General features: G+C 42.2%; 1 protein-coding gene and 2 long non-coding RNA genes across 6 annotated transcripts in view; 1 reads left to right on the forward strand and 2 right to left on the reverse strand.

Moving 5' to 3' along the window:
• The window catches only part of gpc6a (glypican 6a), a 111,355-nt gene extending 95,839 nt beyond the window's left edge, over positions 1-15,516 (reverse strand). The window contains exon 1 of one of the 4 annotated variants that reach the window (XM_060071191.1): positions 15,234-15,516. In XM_060071191.1, coding sequence (XP_059927174.1) covers positions 15,234-15,393 — 160 coding nt within the window. In that variant the 5' untranslated portion in view covers positions 15,394-15,516. The remainder of the gene's footprint in view (positions 1-15,233) is intronic. The other 3 variants (XM_060071192.1, XM_060071189.1, XM_060071190.1) reach the window with 3 other exon arrangements.
• The window catches only part of LOC132471865 (uncharacterized), a 102,216-nt gene that overhangs the window by 59,133 nt on the left and 16,689 nt on the right, over positions 1-26,394 (forward strand). The gene's annotated exons all lie outside the window — the stretch shown is intronic.
• On the reverse strand, positions 24,575-25,922 carry LOC132472090 (uncharacterized). Its single transcript, XR_009528991.1, has 3 exons — positions 25,611-25,922; positions 25,155-25,541; positions 24,575-25,041 (listed from the first exon to the last, which is right to left on the reverse strand). It is a non-coding gene; the product is annotated as an uncharacterized LOC132472090 (long non-coding RNA).

The raw sequence follows: 26,394 nt of genomic DNA on the forward strand, positions 1-26,394 counted from the left end.
TGATTTTACCTGATTTTAGTTAAGAGTTTAAATGGTTTCCTTTATTTGTCTGTAAGTACATATTGTGATTTCAGTAGTGGCAGCACATATCTCTGACATGCATGTGTTAGAAAAATCGAGTTTAAGTGGATTTTAAGAGGATTTAACAGTTACGAAACCCCTCTCCTCTAGAAAAGTAAACCACTTATAAAAATAAAAACATTGGCTCGTAAAGTTATGACTTTTGTTTTGGTTACACACAAAGTTTGAAGATGCACATCGAATATCCTCATTACAGAATCAAATAAACCATAAAGAAGATGTTGATGTCTAGAAATCAAGTTGGATTCACCCAAAAAATTTAAATAATGACTGTCCCTTAATTAGAAAATATGAATTATATTACATTTCAATATTTACGCCGTCCTCAAATCCATCTGCGAATCGTGTCATTTTACTGTGATACTGCTTTTCTGCTTTATGGTTGTTATTCACTGGCTGACTATCTGGCTGGAAGAACTTAGAGACTCAAAAGTCCCCATTAGTCCATAGCAATTTAATAAATAAAATGCTTGGTTGTGGCTTTGGGCAAACAGTGTATAATTGTAATCATATGGTTTCTATACAGAGCGGTGAGGTGGGGCCTGAATCCTGGGGTTTTGATGGTTTATGTGTGGCTAAGGGGGGGTCTAAATCCCGGGTGGTTCAGGGCTTTGGTTATTAAGCTTCTGGCTCAGAAGTAACTAACTTTGGATTTCTAACCTCTGGGATATATTTTCGCCCGAAAGTGTTCTGGACGTCAGCTGCTATACGGAGGAAGTGTTCTTGGGTTGTAATACTGTGAGACAGCCACAGTAATGAGTCTATCACTCCACCCAACTGTTCTTAACAATTCAACATTGTAAAACTCACGGATGACGGGCATACACATTCTCTCGACTTCTTCAAATAAATACAATTCATCTTGTTCTTGAATGATCCCACAGAAGCAGAACAACACACGCAGACCTGCAAGTGTGTAATCGTGTGATCACCTGACCTGCTAAACCTTTTGTTTCACCGCTCTTATCTTCTAATGCGTTTCAGAACACATTGGCTATTTTTAGACTCCTCTTTGATGAGTCCCTCCCCACACCGTTGAAAATTAATTAGCTCTACATTGAATCTTGCCCCATACCCCGTGATGTCATGTAGGACTTCATGAAGCACTGGTAAGGTTCTTCAACTTTCAACGATTAAACAGGAGTGTAGCACAGCCCTCTACAATTACTCAGTGTGTGGAATAAGCAATACAAAGCCCTACTGTTTTCCACCTGTGACCTATTCTCAAACAGTAATGACCAATCGGCCAAATCATAAGAACCATGTACGTGTATTCTACTTCAATATAAAGGCTTATGAAAAGCCAGAGAGAAGACTAATCATAAAAGAAAGAAAAAGTAATAGCATTTCTGGGCACTACTGCTGCAGGAAATGAAGTCAATACTGTAAGTTTGATAATAATAGGTCTGTTATTTACCCAAATAGTTAGTGCTATTAAGCCATAGAGGTTAGCTCACTATCAAAGCCTCTGGTCATTTGGTAATCAAGCAACGTCCTATGATATCCACAGGTCAGTTATAAAGTCCAAGCTTATTTCTGTTTGATTATTCACATACATACTAGGAATAAGGTCATGCTCGATTGCTTTGTTCTCTGTCCTTGATAATTTATAGCTGGCAGATCGCAATGTTTGCAGATGTCTGAGTTAAAACATGCTGGTATATTCAATGGCAGAGATTGACGGGTCTAATATGGATTTTAAGAGGGTACTTAAACCTTCGTGTACTGCATCTGAAACTTGCATTTATCTAAAAAATTATAATCCATGTAGGCCATATGTTATGTTGTCCAGGTTATCCTCATCTCTCCTGACTACTCTGACTCAATTGTTTTTAACATAACTCCACAGTGGGGTGTCTCAGTCAGGATATTTTAGTCTTAGATACCAAATCTAGATAGAGGATGAAATGAGATAAAAATGAGAGAATAAAATGAGATAAGATGAGTGGATGAATGAGCCAAGATGAGAGGATGAATGAGGCAATATGAGAGGATGACAAATATGGGATAACATAGTAGTCATAGTCCAGACCACATTATAGTGGAGTTGTAGTCTGGATGGGAACTTCTGATGTCACAGAATGATACATTATGGGGCAGATTAAAGTAAGCCGAAATAAATTCAAATTGAGGGTACAGATTGACCATTAACTCAGAAAACCCCAGAGGGAGCTCTGGGAATTAGACATTAAACTTTATGGACAACACTACCAAATGAGACTCAAATTGGCCTAACCCTTGGCGTTGAGGAAGATTACGAATGGCACACAAAGATTGTGTTAACTTACTTAAAAGGTGGTTCTTTACAAGTCATTCTTTGTTTCTCTTCGTCTCATCCTTTACATTTTCATATTTCTCGCTCAGTGGTTAATTGGTTCAGTAGTCCTCAACTGGTTGAGCAAGGCATTAATATGGTCAGTGTACAGAGTTTGATTCCCTGTCAAACTCAAATGGAAGAGCATTATGTTAACATAGCCAGTTTGGTGTTAAATTCCCTGGCTATCTCAACTGGTAAGAGCATGGCATTAACACTGCCAGGGTTAGTGGTTTGATTACCTGACTACTATATATATATATATATATATATATATATATATACGTATATCAGGGCTGCCAAAATAAGCCTGTTAATAATAAGTTAACATTATCTTATTTTAACGCGATTAATAACAATGTACGCATTAATGCACATTCTTTTATTTATATTTATTTTTTACTCTGATTTTAAAAGGTTTATCCCAAAGAATAGTTCCACTTACTTTACATTCAATTACATTTGCAGTAAGTGACTGCCTGATTACAATTGCAGTAAGTGCCAGGCTGTTTTCAATTCCCAAATCTTTGGTGCTACTTAGGCTATTTGAATTTAACTATACATGTAGTAACTGTTGGTTTACAATTGTACTAATTAACCTCCTTTTTACAATTCCCAAATCTGTTGTGTTCCGTAAGTTTCAGATTAATTGCAAATCAACTCAATATGCGATCAATCGCGATAAAATAATAATAAAAAGCACACACACACACACACACACACACACACACACACACACACACACACACACACACACACACACACACACAGACCTCTTGTCAAGTGCCGGATAAGTTGACTGTCATCTCACGTCTGTGGGCTAACTGCATATGAAACCAAAGCGTTCCTAATAACAACCTCATTAGCCAAAGCGGAGGCTGATTAGCATGCTCGCAACACTACGCACCCGCCGTGATGCGTCTCGATGTCACCTTGAGGCCACGCACGTTCAACAGTGCGGTTGATGACACCTACTAAACAAACACACGAAGGGCTCTCAAGTTTTGAACTGAGATTTTGCGGGGGGATTTTTTTTGGGGGGGGGGGGGGTATTAACATGTGACTACAAATGTGCCCACAGACATGGTGAGTAATGTATGATAGTAAGCATTATTGGCCCTTAACACAAATATTCGGAAACAACACTGCCTCAAAAGGCTATTGGCTTAAGCAACACCAGTAGAGGCATATACTTTTCCCTGAACTTTTAAACGTTGGAAACGTGCAAAAACATAATTATATATTTATGTGGCATTCAGTCCAATGCTTAAAATATATCTGTGGCATTCAGTAGGCCAATGCTGTGGTAAAGTGTGTAGAGTAAAGTATGACCAAGTGTTTCTTTCTGTTCAATAGATAGAATAATGAATAAATACAAGTTGTTCGATTTGTTTCAATAATGGAACATGAAGCAGATAGGCTATTGGGAATCATTTGATGACATTTAGACGAGATGATGGTCGAACTAGAGAGCACGCTAGAGGACAGGACACATAAGTTAGATCTCAGGATGAGTTTCAGCTTTTGTTGTTAGGTCTATGATGGCTGGGGCTGTTGAGGGCCTCATGGACAGATAGCCAGCTTCCCAGCACGGAAAATACTCCTGCTCATGTTACGCAGAATTTCTTAGCTCCTCTACACCAGGGGTCTTCAACGTCATCCAGGCCAAGGACCCCCAAACTGATGGACAGATGGAGCGGGGACCCCCTGCTTATATATTGTGTTTTATATTAAACTGGTCCTATAGTGTCCATGTACCTTGTTATTTTGCATTCAATACTAAGATATTCAAATAATACACAGGTTCATGTATTCATGTTTTTATTTGAAACATTTGCAAGGTACAGTGAGTAGGGTGGCCATGCCACTGCCATTCATAAACATAACAACATAATACACTTATACCTGCCAAGATCAACAATGTCTGTCAATTGCATGTTATCATGCAAATAGACATTTTTAAAACATAAATGTCGAAACGAAAATTAGTGATGTTTGTTAGTGTCTTTCTTATCACTCCGCAATAGTCCGGTAACTTATCAACCCCAGCGTGTCCTGTTGCTATGCGACTTCAACATCTTTGGTGGACTATTTCTCTGCTGATCACTTATTTTCCCGATAATGGCCGGCGTTCTGTACATTATCCCTTACATAACAGCACTCTCTCTCTCTCCCAACAGTCTTGGCTGCGCACTCTCATCCAAACACGTATTGTTTGCGGCGGAGGTCGGGGGTAGATATAAAGACCGGACGAGTCACTGTGCTGTCCTTCTTCTTAATTGAAGGAGCAGGCAGAGAAAAGCTCTCTCCTGCTGGGCTTTCATTGAAATCAAATGCATAAAAATGCCGCAGCCAGTCCTGATGTGTCAGGTGTGCGCGAGAGACATACGAACGTACGCTTACCACTTTTGTAAATGCCATTCGGATCGCATGATAGGAATAGATCTATTCCGATTAGAAATCAGATCAAAAGTGTCCATGTAAACGCGGCTAGTGTGTTGGATTCATGTTAATGTGTATTTCAATTTGTGGAAAAAATTGCGGGGGGAATATAAAAAAATTGTCTAATCAACCAAAACTTTCGCAACCCCCCTGCAGTACCCCCGCGGACCCCCTGTTGAAGACCTCTGCTCTACACCATCCCCATCTCTGATATCTCAACCCTTTATCTCTTGAGTAGTGTACCCCCTACACATATACCAACCCTTTATCTCTGAGTACTTTACCCTCTCAAGATCTAGGGCCTTTTGAAGTAGCATCTTGTGCTAGAACAAGGACTGCTGTTAACAACGGGCAAAGAGGAGGATAAAAGCAGCGTTAAGGCCGATATATGCTCTGTTTTAGACGTAACGCGTAAGCACGTAAGATACATAACCCCCCCTTGCGCGGTAAAATATCCCCCCTTACGTGCTTAAGTTCGTCGCCCAAAATTCCTGACTATGCGACTAAAACACTACGGCCCTACGCAGCTCGCAAAGACTGTGATTGGCCAGCTAACCACATCCTTTCAGGAGTCTCACATTTCAGCTCCCTCAACTGTCTTCGACTCAACCTTAACATCGTTCAGAGTGTGGAAAAAGACCGCAAACCTAAACTTAGCTACTGCTACTCTCGTCGAAAATACTGGAAGTGCATAAATATAAACAAGCCAGCGATTTCCACTTCCACGCCCACAGATTCATTCGTTGCTCCCCCTACTGTTCTGGCGGAGAATCCCCTTGCAACACGCGCAATCCTTAAGGAACCTTAAGGAACCGTAAATCAAAACTTGTCTAAAACAAGTCCCTTGTGTAAATTACGTGCTTACGTCTCTGCGTCTAAAACGACCCTAAATCGGCCTTTACCGCACACTAGTGACTCATTATGTAAACTTAATAAGTGCCACCCCAGTTAAATATTTTCGGACTTGTTGTTTAAGACCAGCATATTACTTTATTAAGGAAAAATTAACAGGAACATAAAAAAAAAAAAGCGTATTTTCTGAATCTTCCTGTTAACCCCCTCTGAAAAGAATGCAGCCCCCTATAGGTCTGCATCCCTTAGGTTGAGCATCACTCCCCCCATAAAAACAAGGTTGACTTATGAGATTAGCCGATGCTTTTGGACCAGCAGGAAGCGTTGGAGGACACCAGCAGCTTTTATTTGTATTGTGTTACGTTTTGTCATTCAAAACAGCTTGTTATTCCTAGCATGTATGAAACTCAGGCCACGGGAGGGAGGGTAACTCAACCTCCCTGTAATCTTCTTTTCATTGTTGTCGTAGTGTAGCAGCCCTTGACACGAAATAACCGGAGAGTCTCTGACGGGTGCAACCTTTTATTCTTTTGTTCTTTTGTTGCTATGGCACCGTGAAACTAGAAAAAGTAACATAAAATGGTTGCACTTTTACACAAATATATTAAGATCAGGGCAGTACAATTTTCATGTTCACAAATAAAAGAATGACAGAAAACATATTTCAGGACAAAAAAGAAAACTTAAACATGTGCATTATCTGCTTAACTTACATAAAGACACCAAAATTAAACATAATCACACTAAAGGCATACAATAAAACAACATACCTCGCTCCGCTTGCCAAGGGTGCAAGACGACGGTAAATTGAGCGGGAAAAGTTGAATTCACCGGACATTCATGGGTCTGGCCTTTAGCTTGCTTCATACACTATTTACGACGCGACTACGCGCGAGACACGCATCGCCATGAATGTTGCTGTGCGCCTCTAAAAGGGTACCGGGTGAAACGTAAATAAAAGGTTCCGGGGCGCAATACAGGTCGATACAATAGGTCCGTTACACGTAGGGTTTGTGACTGGACCTGAGGATGTGTTTGGTGGGGGGCATCTAGCAGGGTCTGGGTCTCCTAACCGTGTGGCATAACAACGCTTGACAGTTCAGAGACATGGAGCCGATTCTTCCACCAAACTCAACTTGTCTTCAGGGGACGAAATTGTGAAAGTGGAAATAATTGCAAATAAACAACTCGTTGCAGCTGCCAATGTCAAGTTTGTTTACTGTCGTTGATGGGCGTGTGACGTTGCCGCGACAACACCACCACGTTTATTAGTGTACTCGTCGTCCCGCCTTTCGTTCTCCTTACCATCCCTACCCCCTGAATCTCAGAGGGCCAACTTATTTAGCGCCTCGCGTCACCCAGTGTGTACCCGCATGTGTCGGGAAAAACAAAAATAAAAAGTCCCATGTGTGATATGTATTTACATCCCTGACACCTTGATGGGGAACGTCACAAGGGATCGCTTCCCCACAGCCCAGTATGGAGCACGTCTCTCAGTCACACTCTCTCATCAGCGTGCAGAGCAGGGGACTACAGGGCTATATCCAGATCACCGTGCAGAGACAGAGGGCACCCAGGGACCGGGAGAGCGGCCGGAGCAATATATCTGGTACGCTCCCTGAAGCGGGAACATGTGTCTTGGTAATGACAGGGATATTATTGCAGCTATGGTGCAACTGGGGGTGGGTGTGAACGGGAGACAAATATCTGTAATTTTCGATGGTGTACTATTGTATTCAGGTGTCTTGTGTGTGAGGTTTTTCCCAAACCTTGCGTTGTTCAACCTGCAACTTTTCTTGTTTTAAACTGCAGAATAATCTTTGGGGTTTTCTCTTTGTGATGTAATCTTGTGTAGTGGACAGGGGCAGGCGAGGCCCGGCTCTGTCTTGTTATAAACCCTGAGATGAGTGCAGGAGTGGGTGGTCGTGAATCAGTGGAGGCTTAATGACATATGCAAGTGTCTGGAACACTGCAAAATTACCATCCTAACCTTTTGGCTACCTCTCCTTGGCAACAATGAGCTGAAAAAAAAATACAATTAAATAGTTTAGGAGTTTGCATGTGCATATGCTGTAGCATATGCATAGGGCTGGGCAATAAATCGATTACGATTATTAATTGCCATAATTCTCACGTCGATTACGACGATAAGCATTAGACATAAATGCTCGATATAAAAAAAAAAATCTGATATTGATTTACCCTAACAGCCAATCACACAGCAGAAATAAACCTCTACAAACATTTGAGATGGTTGCCTCCCTGCCAAAGGAGTTTGATGTGATAGTCACTGACAGATATTTTAGTTTTAAACACATTATTTTATGTCGCATAATATCTGGTTTTACAATGTTTACATTTTGCACTTACGTAAGCACTACTTAGTTCATATTTTATATATTAAAGTTCAGTTCATGTGCCAGGGCCTTTGTTCATCTACTGTTTTACTTTTTATGTATTGGTTGTGCCTCTACAAGATTTAAGATGTTTTCTGAAGCCCTGCCAAGGGAGTTTAATGTGAAAGAAGTCAGAGGTTTTATTCTTATTTACATTATTTTCAATAGGTTACAAGGCAAGCTACCTTATATTGTTCTGTTTGGGGGCAGATAAAACCTGTTTGTGAAGTTAAATGTTGATATTTAAATGTGATTAAATGTTCCCTTATCACAAATATGGTAATAAACAAAAGCGTAAGGTTTAACTAATGAACACTCTGGTTTCTTCAGGCTTCAGCAGTATCAAATTATATATCGTGATTAATATTGAAAAAATAATCTTGATACATTTTTTTGCAATATCGGCCAGCCCTACATGTGCACATGCAAACTCCTAGTTAAGGAGTTTGCATGTGCATATGCTGTAGGATATGCACATGCAAAGTCCCTAACTATTTGGTTTTAGTTGTATTTTTCCAGCTCATTATTTATGGTAAGATTGACAGAAAATAACAACTACGGCTGTATGTTAAGTACTCATAGTTATGCTTTATTTTTTTAATTACCTGGGAAATTAAATCTTAGCATTTGACCTATGCTTACCAACTAGGAGCAGTTAGCACAAAGGTTAGTGCCCGGGAAAAAACTCCAGTTGTACTACCCTCGCCTTGGTACTGGATAGGTTGCATGTTTTTGGTGTGGGGGATACGGCAGCAACCGGAGGAAACCCATGTGGACACAGCATGGCACCTCAAAATAAAAAGGGCAGAGTGGAAAAGCCTCGGACACAGTACCTCCCTCCCTGGTGGCAGTGGATGGCCTTAGAGTTCAATGGGCATAATAAAAGCAGTTGTAGTGCTTTTAAAGTGTAGTGTTATTTACGCTTGTACCATTGTGTGTATGAGCGTTAACAACTGCCCAGACGAAGCTCCACACATCCACAAACATCGTAGTGTTATACTTTTAGTGCCGAGAAGCTTTGTCGCTCCCGGGCGTGGCCATCAACATTAACCACTGACAAGACCAAGCTCCACACATCAACAGATGTCCCTTCGTTGTTATGTTGAAGAGTATAGTAAAAGAGAGTTTGAATGGAGCAGAGAGTAACTTTCACAAACTAGTTGGCAGCAAAAATACTTGTTTCTCCTAATTACACTCTTATTTTAGTAAGAGTGACAAAATTTAAAATATTACTATGTTGAAGCTCGAAGACATATTGCCACGTAAAAAAAGGGTATATTTATACTTCAGCACAGGATACACCAGTTTTCCACCAGTGACAGTGGAACACACAGTGGGATGTAAATCCAAAACTCACAAATGCCTTCCATTGAACTGGCATTTTATATCCTCCCTCTCCTGTTTCTATTCCACTATATCCCTCGTCGTTGTGCAACCTGCTAATCCCCAAACTTCAATCACATACTTCCTTCCAAATTTACCGCCGTTATTCTCCAGCGGCTTTTTGCAGCTTGAGAGGGTTGGAATCTCTAATCCGTGTTCCATTACTGATTTAGGCTGGCAGCTGATTGAAAAGTGAAAGTGAAAGTGTTGTCTTGGTTTCCTAAGCCAGCCGAAGGGTCTTTTCACTGAGTCTCTGGGAGCACAAAACCATGGTTCCTTGTAAGCTTGAATGTGCAATGTATGCATGCAATGTGTAGAGGGTGGTCGTATGGCACCTCTTCATTCCTTTCCCATAATCGGATCCCAACTTCCTGTTCCTTTTCATTTTGTTTTGCCCATATATGCATATACACTATACTTCTTATCCTACTACAGAATACTTAGCTGAATGTACTTTTCTCTGTGCATATGTATTAACCTAATAATTGCTGATCCAGAGTCCCATGATCATTATACACTTCCTTTTGATTCCAAAACAAATATTGTGGACAGACAAACACTTCAACATGTTTCATCAAATTTGACAACAGTGCCACACAGTTGGTACTCACACTCAAAATGGAAAACAAGAACTGAGAATAGTTTGCGATCTCTTTGTCATATGAGGAAACAGAAGTGGGAGTGAAGATTGGAGTGAGTTGTAAGACCTGACACATTTGGCTCTCCTAAGGCAATATGCACGCATGGCAGTGCACGTGTGTCCTTGTGTGTCAGCTCATCTTCACATCTCATCAAATCCTGTCCCTGAAGATGTTCATGAGCTAGTGTGGGAGCTTACTGTGCCTGACACAGCTAAGAACATGCTTATGTAAATGTACTAAAAATAGAATGTCCCCCAATATGTTCTTACTGTTTACTTCGTTCAATTTGCTTTGAGATTAAAATTGAATCATATTTACAGAACATGAATTTGGTAATGTTCTTAGTAGGACTGTCAAGCTCTGGTCAGTTGGTCGATTGGTTGGTCGATTGATTTGTCGATATGCAGTTACTGAGGACAAATGGTGTTACTTTTCTGAGGAAAAATATGCTACTTAATCCCTTATTCAGGGACAAGAGGGACATAGGCTGATGTATTTTTTTTTCAGATTTTTGTGTTTAATGCACGATAGGTTTAGAGTAGGAATGTATCAGACTTAGCACCTTGGCATGCATTGCAGCCATCAATAAGGACCCATTATAATAAACACTGTGCATTAACTAGAGTTAATCAATGGTTAATCAATGTACCCTTAATGTGAACTGTTACCAAGTACACAACATAAATAAAAAGATCCTGAAAGATGTTGGTGAGAAGGTAGACATCGCTAATGCCGCCATGGTAAAGCTAGTGCCATGGTAACGCTTGTGAAATTGTTTAAACTAGCTGCTAATGCTGCCATGAAAGACGTCCCAGGTCGGCGCCAGAAGCTTTTCATGGCTCTCTGCTCTATTGTTCTTGAAAACAGCAGGTCCACAAGAAATTCTGGAGGTGTGACGCATTGATTGATGACTAACTGAGAAAAAACGTACACACCTCCACGCACACACACACACACACACACGCTGGGCTCACTCATGGCTGTAAGCGTGCTGTGACTGACTAGCGTGTAATAGACCTTCTCCGAACCGGGCGATAGATGGACACGAGGGCAGAGGAGGAGGAGAGGAGAAGAAGAGAGGAGGAGAGGACAAGGGGAGAACAGACCCACTGGGTTTCCACATGGCTGTCCGCTCGATGCTCTGATCTCCTTATACTTCATCCTCTCCTTTCCTTCCGCACTCTCCTCTTCTTTTCCCTTCTCTCTTCATACGTTAGTACCTCTTTCGTCTCTCCTAACCTATTCTCCTTTCCTCACTCTCTTCTTTTCAGCCTCCCCTCCGCAATTGCTCGTCATACTTCATCCTCTCCCCTACTGTCATCACCTCCTCTCGTTTCCTCTTGTCACCTCTTATCACCTCCTTTTCTCCTGTCTCCCCTTCCCCTCTATTCTACCCTCCTTTCCTCTCTACACCCATCCACCTCTCCCTTAATCTCAGCTCTCTCTCTCCTCTTCTCTTTCCTCCCCTCCACTCTCCTCTTGTCACTGTGCTCATCCGCTGCTCTCAACGCCCTCCGCTCCCCTCCTCTCGGGTCCTCTCCGCTCCCTTCTTCTCCTCTTCTCTCGACCCCTCAACCTCCATCCTCTCCACCCCATCAACTCCCCTCCCCTCCTCTCCCCTCCCCTCCTCTCCCCTCCCCTCCCCTCCTCTCCCCTCCCCTCCTCTCCCCTCTCCTCCCCTCCCCTCCTCTCCCCTCTCCTCCTCTCCCCTCCCCTCTCCTCCTCTCCCCTCCCCTCCTCTCCCCTCCTCTCCCCTCCCCTCCCCTCCTCTCCCCTCCTCTCCCCTCCCCTCCCCTCCCCTCCTCTCCCCTCCTCTCCCTTCCTCTCCCCTCCTCTCCTGAGTTGGTTTGGCTGACAGACCCCACTGTTTTTGCTCTTGTACAAACAGAACTCAAACTACTGAGAACTACTGATAGCCTCCCTCCCTATCAACCCCCCCTCTCACCCTCCCTCCCACCACCACCGGCCGCAGCAGCAGCCAGGTGCCTCCCTCGTGGAGAAGGAGGAGGAGCAGGAGAGGAGGAGTTCTATTTATCAACATGGCTGACCTCCATCCCGGAAGGCTAAAAGAACCAATTACGTCTTGTCCAACTCACTGCCAAAACAGTTATTACTATTCTCCCCGGACAAATACAGCCGGCTGCCAAGGACTGCACTGACTATGACGGAATGGTTTGCACCACAAAGTTACAACGTGCCGCTAAAGTCGGTGTTACTCCTGATGGTCCAAAATGCAACTCAGCTGTATTTGTATTCTTTCTAAAAAAAATATCTATGTATATTTATATATATATATATGAAGCACCTTTCAAAGGTCCCAAGGTCTCATTTTAGGGTAAACATCTGAGGTTTAAAATCTGATGTTTAAAAAAAAAAGGAACTAACAGATGAAGAAGGAAGCAAACAGAAGACCACGTGTTTATGTTGGGGGGGAAAGAGTAGATGGGCAGGAGAGAGAGCAGGGGAAGAGAAACTGCGATATGAAGGGGAGGCTTAACACACAGGATGAAAGTTGAATGTTTGGAATTAAAATAATGGTTTCAGGACCCTTGGTGTGAGCAGGGAGAGGTTTCCCGAGTGCTAGGGCAGCAGAGGAGCAGACAGGGGTGGTGTGCAGGTTTCCAGAAGATAATGGTTGGAGGATCAACATAAGGTCTTTCAGATGTCTTGTAGCCTTACATATCAACCACAAATAAAACTATAATATTAAAATACACACAAATATATCAGCCATTTCAGTGTTTAGGGAGAAAATATGAAGGGTAAATTTTTTTTTTGCGTATCACGTTAGCAATCAAAAAACTTGCCTCAGGTTGTGTAGTTCAAATATCTGCTTCTGTGTACACAACTCAGAAAAAAGTTGTATATTGCCCTAAAGTTTTCAATAGCATATGCAAATGAGTAAAGAAAATGTTATTTGTAGCCAGAAGGGAAGTGGCATCGCTTCAGCGTATCATGCGAGGACGGATGCTAATCCCGCTAACTCAACACATATACATCTGATTACAAGCTTTTATTAACATGGCTAATTACCCCTAATGAAGTCATTTTCTTAAAGCAGCATGCAAGGACTCTAACCTCTGTGGTATTTACTTAAAGGTTATTCGAAGACATTAAAAATCCAATTACACATTGAGAACATTGTTTATGTGAATTTTAATGAGTGTTTGATCAATGTGCGCCACCCTCCCAAAAACAGATGGTTTAATGTTGATCATAGCAAACGGTGACATTTGTAGATCAGCAATTACCATGAAGGTGTTGTTCAATGACAGGTGTTACATAAGCTAACAAAGCTAGCGTCAGTTTACTATCAATCAAAAGGTTTTTCTGATAAAATAGCACACTTTGCTTTTCATTCAAGGTTTGGAAATACATAATGTGCCTGAATTAATATGCCCTGAAATACTATATAAATATTTGAAAACGTTGGGTTCTACCCTTAGGTTGTGTGTGTGTGTGTGTGTGTGTGTGTGTGTGTGTGTGTGTGTGTGTGTGTGTGTGTGTGTGTGTGTGTGTGTGTGTGTGTGTGTGTGTGTGTGTGTGTGTGTGTGTGTGTGTGTGTGTGTGTGTGTGTGCAGCCCACCTATAATGCAAGTTTAAAAAATCTGATTTAAATTGCAAGGTAGTCAATTCAACACTTCATTTTATGGATTTGCAATTGTAACTGGTCCATGAGGGGATGATACATGGATGCTGGGTGGGCCAACTGAGGGGTCCAACATTGTTTTAATCAAAGTTGACAGTTATAATGACGAGATAATGAATTCAAGTCTCTAACTGCACAATGACGCCACACACACACACACACACACACACACACACACACACACACACACACACACACACACACACACACACACACACACACACACACACACACACTCTAGATCCGCCGTTGAAGCCTCTCTTAGTGAGGTAGTCTTAATCCCAGAACTGCTTCGAATATAACTGATAACATAATTAATGAAGATATTGTAACAGATAGCACAATATAAATAATATAACTAATAATACATATTGCTTATATAACCGAGAACATAATGTAGATAATATAACTGAAACCACAACAAGAGGTTATGACAACCATCAATATAAATCGTCTACATCAAAAGAGCAAAATATCGAAAGAAGAAAATGTTTGGCTGCGAATTTTGAGAAAAGCCTTCTCTGGCAAATGCGTTTCGAGTGTACAGAGCCCCCTACTGTTAAATAATATAGTTTATATTTGAAAGCTCCTGACAGCACCGTGTTGAATACGGCAACAGGTCTGAGCATCTTTTATATGAAATGGATGGAAGGAGATGCAATTCTGTCATGTATTTTATGTTTCTTTCTATTCTTTATTCTTCTGAACACCTTGTGCCTAGTCTACTTAAATGGTTAGTTTATGTTGAATTTATGTTATTATTCATATTGTTATCTCTATTATGTTAAATATCCTACTTTATTCTACTTCGAGAGGTTAATCTTAAATTATGCACTTTAAATTATCCGTTAGCAAGGTAGTTGGTCACACACTCCCAGCAATAGTTTGAAAATGTCACAAACAACTATGCTGCCTTTGGATATAATACCTATATATTGTATATAAAATGTTTTGTACTGTAACACCTTTTCTTTTTATTCTTTTGATCTAATCATAAGCATGTTATTTCATATGAAACATTAATTAAGCAACAAGACTGTTCACAGAAACCCAATCACTGAAGGCAGCACGGTACCTCGCCATGCAGAGAGAGCATACTCCTTATATATACTCCTTCCCAAGTTATGAATGAAACACACCTTGTTGTTTCCACGATCAGCATGAACAGGAACTGTGTACCATGGACAGCTCCTATCGACTGAAGGCGCAACATCATCCATATTTGAACAAACCATGTTTAACTACGTGATGGAAGGAAGCGATGCGATTTAAGACACTTTCACTGCGGCTCGTTGTAAGTGAAAGAACCCAAACTTGCACACCACTACAGAATCTGTTAACAGCAGCAGGCGTCCGCGTTTTGTAAAGCAGTCCCAGGTAGTCCAGACCGAAGTCCATCGTTGTATTCTCTTTTAGGTTGTCATTGGATGTTTGATTGACAGAAGGTAAGGTTTTGTTACCGGAGTGGTGCCTACCTGATATCTCCTGGTGAGGCACATTGGCGATGCTGTATTCCAGCGCGTGATAAGCCTGCCTCACCTCCCCGCAGCTCCGCGCCTTAACGTCTCCTCCGGACGACAGGGACAGCATGGAGAAAGTACACAAGGCCACTTGTATTCCCCACATAGCTGTCATCACGGATAAATCCTGGAGTTGGTGAGATTAAAACCAAAAAAAAATAAAACAACGGTTTGATAAATCCTCTGGTAGATCCAAGCCGCTGAATGCGAGGTTTGGGTCAGGGTTTCGGGTGTTTATAAAGAAAACACAACATCACGCCCACCACGTTGGTGCACAACGTCCATCACGGCGTATCTCTCCTCCCGCGACACGCGCTGCACTTTGGGGCCAAATCCGTTGAAATCGATATCTTGTAGTGACCTCCGTTCCGATGAACTTCTGTTCGTACACACACTCACACACAAGCAGAGAGCTGTTCTGTCTAACCAAACCCGGCGGAGACGCGAACGGAGCACCACTGAGCCCGGAGTGGAGTGGGGGTTTCATTGGCGCAGGAAGAGTTGGAAGCGCGGACGGAACCCATTAGGGGATTATCGTCATAATAAAAATAATAATCAGACGCACGAGCGCAGCGACATATTGCTGCTTTTTTGTATCAGAGAGCATAACAAACCACACACAAACAACACCGAGAGAAAAAATGGGACATTGACGTATTGATACGCGACCGTATTGATGATCCCTCTCAAAACCATTGACTCGCCTGACAGATGACTCGCCGATAGGTCAAGCTATGATTTAAAGCTCAGCAACATCGTCAACTGGTTCAATCATAAATAATCTACGGTCATGAATACATCCACGTATTAGGCCTACTTGCTCTTTCTACACAACACCCTCTGAGCTACATTTTTTATGAATAATTTTATCCTATTTTCAATGCTATTTGTTTTAAGTACCGCCATATTCCAACTTGCTATTCCCTACCTTGTATAATTTATACATTGGGTGCTGACGTAGCTTAAATAAAATGTTGCCAGGTAGGCCTAATTAAGTGCTTAGCATTCTGGACATGGGTTTATCAAAACGTGCAATGTAATTGGACTCAAAGAGACCAACTAGCACATGTTACACGTGTACTATAAACAGTACTGTTGACCTCATGATGTTGTCCATGTGACTCATATAAACTCTCTGCCTGATGATCTGCCCTATGAACTGTTTGAACAGTCTGACGGCGAATCTCTCTTCTCAATACACACACGCAGGCACACGCATACACACACAAACACACAACCATATGGAGAGACACACACACACGCATAGACATACACCCAAGCCTACACATACACACTAACGGTTTTGTTTGTTACACAAACCTGCAGTCAGTGTACAAACACAGATGTACACTGACTGCAGGTTTCCTTGACCTTACAGAATACACATCAGATGTTTTTTGGTTTCTTCTCTTCCAACCGCTAAACTCTCTGCCCTGTGGAGTGACTGGGTTCACAACCATAGAAGTGTCAAGAAGTTTCTGGTGACCTTTCGCGCACACACACACACACACACGCACGCACGCACGCACGCACGCACGCACGCACGCACGCACACACACACACACACACACACACACACACACACACACACACACACACACACACACACACACACACACACACACACACACACACACACACACACACACACACACACACACACAAAATAATCACGAATGGGTATATTTTAATGTGTTCCAAATCTACACCATGTAGATATAGAATTCTCAGAGCATACCTGTCCAGATAGGTTTGGTTTTTTTCTCTATGATTATTAGCAACCTCCTTAGCCCAGCGGTGCCAAGTCAAGGCTGTAAACTCTGCTGCAGAGGGTAAAGAGCTTTGCTTCATATCACAGTTTCATGGAGCAAACACAAACCCACTGTCCCACACAGTAATTCCAGTTGAAGGTGCTTGCACACTGCCCCATATAAACACAGACAATGGGTTAGGGATTGTGTCATACCGGTTGTGGGTTGTTAGCTGTACGCGACTTAAAGAGGATGATTAGCCATTATGAGCCATTTCAAAATCGACCCATTAGTGTTTTCACAAGTGGGAGTTTCTACCCAGATGTATGATGAATAGATCTGCCTCCAAGCTGGTACATTTGGGTGTAGGCTGGTAGGCTTATCTATATAGCATACATCTTTGCGTTGGATGTGTTTATTTATTATTTGTGTATGCTATTTTCATCAAATCTAGATTTTTTGATCGATAGTAATCAAAAAATATGTGTGGGGAATATGAATGCAAGAGGAATTCAACAACATGAGAATCTAATTCATAGTGGCTTTTGAATGGATCTTTAAATGTGGATCTCTAACTTAGTAATTCATTCCATGTAAATATTCTGCTGAACAAAGCAACATGATATCTCTGTGTGTCGTTTTGATTTGCAAATCATTATACTTGTGAGCAGAAGAACAGCAAAGTGTCGCTCTGGATGGTTTCGTTCACCGGCGCTGAATGACAAAAGGAGTCGCTGTTAGCCTAACCCTCACTGAGACTGATGCTGAACTCGGCTCCCATGATTCTGTAAGTGGCTCTGGATGAAAGCATCTGAATGAATGACATCATGTCATGCATTGTAATGTAATGAGGGAATCATACACGTTTATCTCATCATTATTTTCTATGTTCTTCTCTTCTATTGTGTAAAAACTGTTGCCCGGGCAGCAGTAATATTTCTGATCATGTTTCCTAACGACCACTGGTCTGAGGAAAGCGCAGCTGTAATATTCACGTTAGGGACTGTAGCTAATGCTCCCCTAAGCTAATAAGCTCTTTCTAATGAGGCCTAGAGATGCGCACTATAGAAGGTGATCCCTGCGGTGAATCAATAGCCCAGCCTGGGTTCATCAGGGCTCTCTCCATCTCTCTACCTCCATCAATGCTACCCCCCTTGATCTATTCTGCTCTCTCCCTCCCTCCCCCTCTCTTTCTACCATGCCTCCAAATACCCTACTCTCGTTCTCTACCTCAATCTATCCTGCTCTCTCTATACCTCTCTGTCTACTTCCATCCGGTGTCCTTGATCTATCCTGGTCCTTCTCACCCTTTCTCTCTCTTCCTCGATCTATAGTGATCTCTCTCCCTCTGCCACGATCCATCCTGCTCCCTCTTCCTTGAGCAAGCCCGCTCTCTCTCTCTCTTACCTCTCTTTCTCTCTCTCTCATAACTCTCTCCCTCGTTGTCACTACCTCAATCTGCTCTCTCTCTTTCTCTCTCCCTCCCTCTCTCTGTCCCTTTCACTCTTTAGCACTCTTGATCACTGCTGCTCTCTCTAACTCTTGCTCCCTAACTGCTTTCTCTCGCTCCCTCTCTCTCTCTCTTTCCGTGCCTCTCTCTCTCTCTCTCTCTCTCTCTCTCTCTCTCTCTCTCTCTCTCTCTCTCTCTCTCTCTCTCTCTCTCTCTCTCTCTCTCTCTCTCTCTCTCTCTCTCTCTCTCTCTCTCTCTCTCTCTCTTCCATGGATCTTTCGGCACAGCCGTGCTGTTTCACAATAAAAGTCTCCTGTTTCACAATAAAGTGTTTGTTGATCAAAACATTGTTTTCAGGGTCAATGCAAGGACGATGACTTTCAGCCTTCTGAGGATATGCTGACAGAGTGACAGACAGACAAACAGACAGCAAGAAAGGCAGAAAAGAGAGAGATGTATGACAGACAAACAAACAGATAGCTGAATGGACAGACAGACAGACAGACAGACAGACAGACAGACAGACAGACAGACAGACAGACAGATCTAGGTATATAGATAGATAGACGGATAGACAGACAGACAGATCGATCTAGGTATATAGATAGATAGACGGATAGACATGCAGATAGATAGATCATAATATAACATTTCTACTGGTTCCAGACTAATAATTCCTCTGAGAGGGAAGATCAAAGCAATGTTCAGCAGAAGATGAGAACAGGGGCGTTTAATTTCATCACTGTGAGGATAATTGATGAATATTTCTCCCAAAGCAATTTGTGTTCTCCCTGCTGTTTATTCATAATTTATTCTCAAAAAAGCTTAATGTGTGGGCTGAAAAAAAATGGTGACATTGGAGAGGTGATGCTTTGTTTAAGAAGGAGGAACGAAGAAGACATGAAGAGAAAATTATGAAGGTTTAAGGGTGTAGTTGTACTGTTTTGGTCACAACACATAGCATTAAGATCAAGGACTGTTTGAAAAGCAGCAACATGTAGTGTTGTACCATGCAACATTTAACATGTTAAATGCAAAAGGGTGTTACCCTAAAACATAGATGTAACATGCAACAGGTTACTCAGTGTTACTGCAGTTCATGAGCAGCCTGATTGTGCGAGTCTGGTTGTGTGTGTGTGTGTGTGTGTGTGTGTGTGTGTGTGTGTGTGTGTGTGTGTGTGTGTGTGTGTGCACCCCTGTAGAGAGATGAAAAATAAGGTCACTTTGCTCATATTAGCACAGCAAGAGAGTATGAATTATTAATTACACATTTGTAATTCATAAATATTATAGACGAGTGTGACAAATACATGCATTTATTGTAAAATAATTATTTCCTGAGATTGATGAAGCTTATATTTTTAACACTAGGATAGAATGCTGTTACCAAACAAATACAAAGTCTTTAGCATGAATGGTTCAAAATTGCCTTCCAATTCTGAGAGAGACATCAACTCTCTCTGTGTCGGAGTGTGTGGGTATTTGTCTGTAAATAGTATGCCATTTGGTGGATGCTTTTGTGGGAAATAATTTCCAGATGAATATAATCAAAATCATCAAAATGTTAATGAAATAACTACATATAAAAAGGTATTTAGCCGTTTTTGTTGATCATATATATTATTTTATAATCAAAGAAATCACGGAAGCACAGAAAATGATGTAATTTTTTAGCTCAAATCATACTCGTTCATTGATGGAGATTTTTACCACCATGAGAACAATAGCCATCGGTAGAACCAGTCCTAAAAGGGATTGCAAAGTCCATGACTCCAAAAGAAATCCACCTGAGTAGAGAAAGAGATCTCCTTCTTGGCAGAGGAGCATAATTGGTACGTTTATTACCTGCAAACTTTACAATAGACTACACCGGAATCGATACCACCACCATGCGTCCTTTTGTCTGGAGGAGCCCAATTTAGTCACCTATAGGTGGGGCAGCCACCTGGCTGGCATGTAGCATGGACAGTGCTAAAAATATATAACCTTTTTTATAATACTATCATACCATGTTACTTCGAAACAAAGAATGAATGTATTTACTCTCTGTATGAAAATCTATGAACATTTTCCATAAAATATTGTTATCTCCTTTTACTTATTATTTTCATACTAAATATTTGTTTCAGTCTTAAAGTGCCAGATATTGTTTATTGTATGTATTTACTGTAACAAATTATGAGATCATTGAGGAATTCCCCTGCTACTGGGGGCTTTCCAGCTTTGAGCAACCCTTTGCAAGTAGGGTCCACAAAGGTAGAAACATTCATATGAAAAGCAGATACTGCCATACATTGACAATACACCCACATTATTTATCCTATAGGAGTTTAAGGTAGGATAAAAGAGGATGATTTCTTGCTCTACTTTAGGTGCTCCATGGAAGAGCTCAGTTTTTTGTTATTTGTTGAACCTTCAGTAAACCTAACTTTTTTAATTATGAGTTTATCCTTAGGGTTAAGAGTTTAAAACAAGTAATATTTTATTATCAGAACAGTGGGTGTTGAAGATCAAACAACATCTGGCCCATTTGAACAATTACTCCCACGCTTTTATCCTAAGTGGGTTATATATTCAATAGAAAACTGAATAAAAATCAGACACTTATTATACTATAATATATCATAGTATACTAAAGATGAGACGTAATATCTATTTAGTAGAAATATGCAATTATGTAAGAATAAAGAAAAGTAAAAGAGCTCTCACGCTTTCATTTAGAGACAGACCAAACATCCTTAAGGAATAGTCATTTCACAAGATAAACATTTCATCAATATATTTGATGCGGTGTAGTGGCATGTCCCCCAAGGTTTACTTAAGGAACATGCCAACCTTTGACTGGTCCAGTTGAAAGGTGACTGGGATGAACCCAGGATTATGTTTTAATGGTGAATATAACACAGAGTTGTTAAAGGGCTATTAAGTGGACAGAACACACTTCAATGCAATCAATGGGGGGCATTAGTGCTATTCTTAGTGTGTGATTCTGCCTTGAGGCCTTTGCATATATAAAACCAATGTTAAAGAGCTTAAAATTCCTTACAAAAATGAGAAGAAACAATAAGAATCAATGAAGTGTTTTAGGCTACATTTACATGATGACGGTCTGAACACAAGACGCAAAAGTGGCGTCACGTCTTCACTTTTTATTCCGCGTTTAGACAAGCGTTTATCGGGAGGAAATCTGCGTGCATACGGTGACGCAAAAGTGTGTGCATGCGTAGAATCTTCCTACTCTTATCTGCACCGTGAAAACCAAAACATAATTACCGATCCTTCTCTGTTCAGTAATAATATCTGTGCATTTCACGGTAAGACTCCTGTAAGTTAATTAGAGCTGCCAGAGCAGCTTGATGGTCCGACGCATGGAAATAATCCAACATGTTTGTTTATTTCCCTGTACTGGGGCATGTATGTGACGTAAACACGTACACGACGTGAGCAGATCTGAGCAGAGTTTTGCGTCTTGGCAGTGTAGACGGAAACGCTACGGCAGAGCGTTTTCAAGATTTCCACTCTGGAGGGTGGTTTCAGATTTTTGCGTTTCTAAGCCCCAAAAACACTGTCACCGTCTAAACGAAAGGCACTTCCGATCAAATATTTTGTCGTTTTTACCCACAAAGCGTCCTTGTGTAAACGGGGCCTTAGTGAAACATATTCTAGCAACATCGTTGATGATCTGAATAATTTACAAGGGATAAGAATGTTAAAACAAACACAATTAACTGTTAGATTTGCCATGCAACAAAAGGGTATGTGAATACCGTAGGCCTAGATCAAAAGATGATTAACTTACATTGAAAATATGTAGCACCAAAACCCATTAAGTGCCCAGGAGTCGACTGCGTTAGAGTCCCCTCATTATAATTAAAATCCAAAAGTGAGGAAACCAACTCTCTTTCACAGATGAAAAGGCAATCGATTGGAAGCCGGCGGATTTAAATGTTAAACCGCAGCTCTCCTGTTCTTCAATCAAGTCTGTGTGGTCGAGAGAAGGTCACCGCGTCAGCGCCCATGCTCTCAAGCCCTGACAGGCATTATTAAGAGCAAAGCCTCAACAGGGTTTATTTATTGTTCTCACTTTTATTTTCCTGATTATCGAATGTGATATTTGTAACTTGTCATGTTCAGGTTGTACACATTCCCCCACACTCCCTCTTGTACTAGTATCTCAGAGCTACTAGTAAGTTACTGAGAGGAAAATTGCAGGGCACTGAAAGAGATGTGAGAAGTTTTGATTTAAAGGGGTAGTTTGGAATTGTGGACATAGGGCCTGATTCCCAAGTTAGCCTTGGTGTTATTTATCATTGGAGACAGTTTTCAACACAATTCATTGAGTCCTTCTAGTTAGCTCACGGCAACGGGCAATACTAGCCTGCTAATAAAAAAGTATTACCCACTCCACAGTACACCCGAGGTAAATCAATTATAACGCATCGCATGAATCGTCACATTTTTAGGGACTACTTTCTCAGCGGCAGCAGAATTTTACTTTGCTCCGGTTAGTTGTGTAACCGAATCACTACAGCAGAAAGTGAAGAGAAAAGCGTGGGGCAGAAGCGGAAACGAACGACAAGGCAACATGGTGGTTCAGTGTGCATTTAGCAATTGTACAAATAAACGCTACAGATGGGCAAATTGGGCACCATAAAGTTTCCACCGATTTCCAGTGCGAGATCCAGAAAGGACTCAACTGTGGCTGGTTGTTGCTGGCTTGGACATCAAAACAACGGCGGAAACTGTTCGCAAATGGAAAATATGTAGCGAACATTTCATACCGGACGACTTCGAGAAACCCTGCAATCTGAAGAGCAAGACATCACTGAAAACGAATGCGGTGCCATCCGTCTTTTGGGATGCACTGTACTCTGCGTCTGTAGCAATAACAGCGACAGGTAAAAAAAACTATTATAGAGCCGGTAACCTAGGTATCAGTCCGCCGCTGCCAGCCTACAACCAGAGACCCGTCAAGTCACTCAAAATGCAATGCAATGCAAGGTTGGTTATATTTCTAACATTATTCTATCAACAAGGACATTTACATCGACAGTCTGGCGTTATAGTTGATGTGCCTCGGGTATACTGTGGAGTGGGTACGACTATTTTATTAGGAGGCTTATTAGCCCGTTGCCTTGCGCTAGCCTAGCACGAGCAAACTCTGCAATTAGGACTGAATGAAATGTGTTAAACTTTCAAATGATAAAGAACACCAAGGCTAACTTGGGAATCAGGCCCTATGTCCAAAATTCCGAACTACCCTTTTAAGCCTCAACAGTAGCACAGCTTTGAGGAGAATGTCAGAAATTAGAGATGGCTCAAAGTCAATACCATGGCTTAGTGACATTTTAATAAAAGCAGACATTATATTGATATGAAATTTCAACATATAATTGCTGAGGTTAGGAAATCTGAATCGTATTCATGAACAAATGTATGGTTGAATAAATACAGGGCTCTAAAGGCTCACGCATTCGGCGTGAGACGCACGCAATTCATCCCATGCACACGGTCACACGCCACACTTCGTATTTCTCAGAGAAATTACCAGGGGTCTCATTTATAAAACTGTGCGTGGGATCGTTACTAAAAATGTGCGTACGCCCAGAAGCCAAGTTTTGCGTGCGCCAAAAAATATTCGGATTTATAAAACACTGCGTACGCACACCTGTACGCAATCGTTGCTTTATAAATCACATACTGACTACAATTGTGCGCAGCTGAATCAGCTTCACGTTCCGCCCTCTACACGCCCCTTTTTAACCATAAATGGTCAATGCAAATGACCTCATGAATGCGATCTGCATATAAAACAGACTCAGGTGCCGGTATTATGTCTTGTTGGAACTTGGAAACATTGGCAGGACAGAGAAAAACCAAAAAAAGAAACTTCACGGAGGTTGAGGTGGAGACACTTGTGGGTGAGGTGGAGGCCCGAAAAGAAATTTTGTTCGGCGGTCACGGAATCGGGATCACCAATATTAAAAAAAAGAATGAGTGGCAACATGTTGCTGCGGCAGTGAACGCTGTCAGTGGTACGGAGCGGACAGTACCCGAATTGAAAAAGAAGTGGTCCGACATAAAGGTAAATTTTTATTTCCTCACGCACAGCACGTTTATAATTAATTGCTCAAATGTAACTGGTCGTATAGTGAAGATCGTTAATTACAGGTGGGTGCAAAGCAGAGGCTGTCCTCGCAACGCCAGAGCGTGACTGCAACTGGAGGGGGACCCAGTACTCCTGACCTAACCCCGATTGACAGGCAAGTTGCATCCATCATTGGCACCGCAAGCGTGAGTGGCATCGTGTCCGAAAGGGAAGGGGACACTGACAACACAGAAGAACAAGGTAAAGCTGATTTCTGTTTTTTATAGATTTATTATCGATCATGTAGGCCTAGTGCAAGCTATTTTGCTTGTGCGTCCTCCAGAGTCAGCGGTCGGTGGGGAGGAGGAAGATGATGCCGGCGAGGGGCCCTCGGCCGCAGGTCATCCGGCTGCCCCAACCCCCAGCACCAAGCGTCAGTCCGCTGGTCGGGTCCTCACAGACGAAGTTCTGCAGCTACACAGGGAAACAATAGATGCAGTCAACAACTTGACTGAGGAGATGAGGCAGATTCGACATGTCATCACCGAAATTGCCACAACATTAAAAGATGCTTTGAAAAAATGAACCTTGAGTCGTCTTCATCTCATAAACGCCGCATGACATCCGCACGTACTCTTGCACCCTGTTGAAATCCGACTTGCCTCGGAGGGGGCTGGGTCTCCGGGTCAAGCTCGGGGGGAGGGAGGTCGGGGGGGAGAGGGAGGCCGTTCCTCTGGGACAAATTGTGCAGCACGCCGCAAGCCCTTATAATGCGGCACACTTTGGCAGGCTGGTATAAAAGCCTCCCCCCCCCGACGCATCCAGAGCGCGCCACCGGCACTTCAGGAGGCCGATGGCGCGCTCCACCACTGAACGAGCACGGCCATGGACCTCATTATAACGTTGTTCCTCGGCGCTTTGCGCGTTCAAAACTGGGGTGAGGAGCCAGCGTCTCAGGGGGTATCCACTGTCCCCTGCAATGCAGAAAATCATTAGTTATGTCAAGAACCACAATGTTACATTCCTCTTTAAAAAAAACTCACCTAGAAGCCAGCCATCCCGCCCCGCGCCTGCCTGTAGTCTGTTCCCTACACTACTGTGCGTCAGAATAAATTAATCATGTGTTGCACCAGGCCAACGTGCCACTATGTTTGTGAAGTTCATATGGGCATCACATACAACTTGAACATTAATAGTGTGCACGTGCTTGCGGTTGACGTAAGCGAACTCATGTTCAGATGGAGCCCTTATAGCAATATGAGTGCAGTCAATTGCGCCGATTACGTTTGGGAAATCGGACATTGCTGCAAATTGCCTTTTAATCTCGGCCTGTTCTTCCACTGTATAGGGAAACCTTATGTATCGACTGCCCATATGTATGATGCCATTCAAAACGCTGGGCATTAGGGCACTGAGGGATGGCTGTGATATACCGGATCTACAGGGTGGAAAACAAACAAAATTAGCACAATTATGCTTAAATGTGAAAGCAGGTTGTAAGATGCAGCTATATGAAACACTTAACTGTCTGCCAATTCCCGTTGGAAACAGCCGGTTGCCAGGAACCCCAAAGTGGTGAGGACCTGCGTCTGCACCGGGATTGCGTGGTTCCTACGTGTTGCCCTTTCCAATGCTGGACCCAGTTCAGCACATAGATCCAAGAGCATAGCTCTAGGGAATCTAAAACGGCTCATTAGCCAGTCATCATCATGGGCCAATAAGTCGTTATGGTCCCTGAAGACCCTCTCCCTCCGAATCATGCCATTTGCATGGTCCTCCAGCAGTGCCAGCAGTCCCAGCAGTGCCATGGTGCAGAATTACGCACTG

This window comes from Gadus macrocephalus, chromosome 14 (genome assembly GCF_031168955.1).
Source record: "Gadus macrocephalus chromosome 14, ASM3116895v1".
NCBI classification, from domain to species: domain Eukaryota; kingdom Metazoa; phylum Chordata; class Actinopteri; order Gadiformes; family Gadidae; genus Gadus; species Gadus macrocephalus.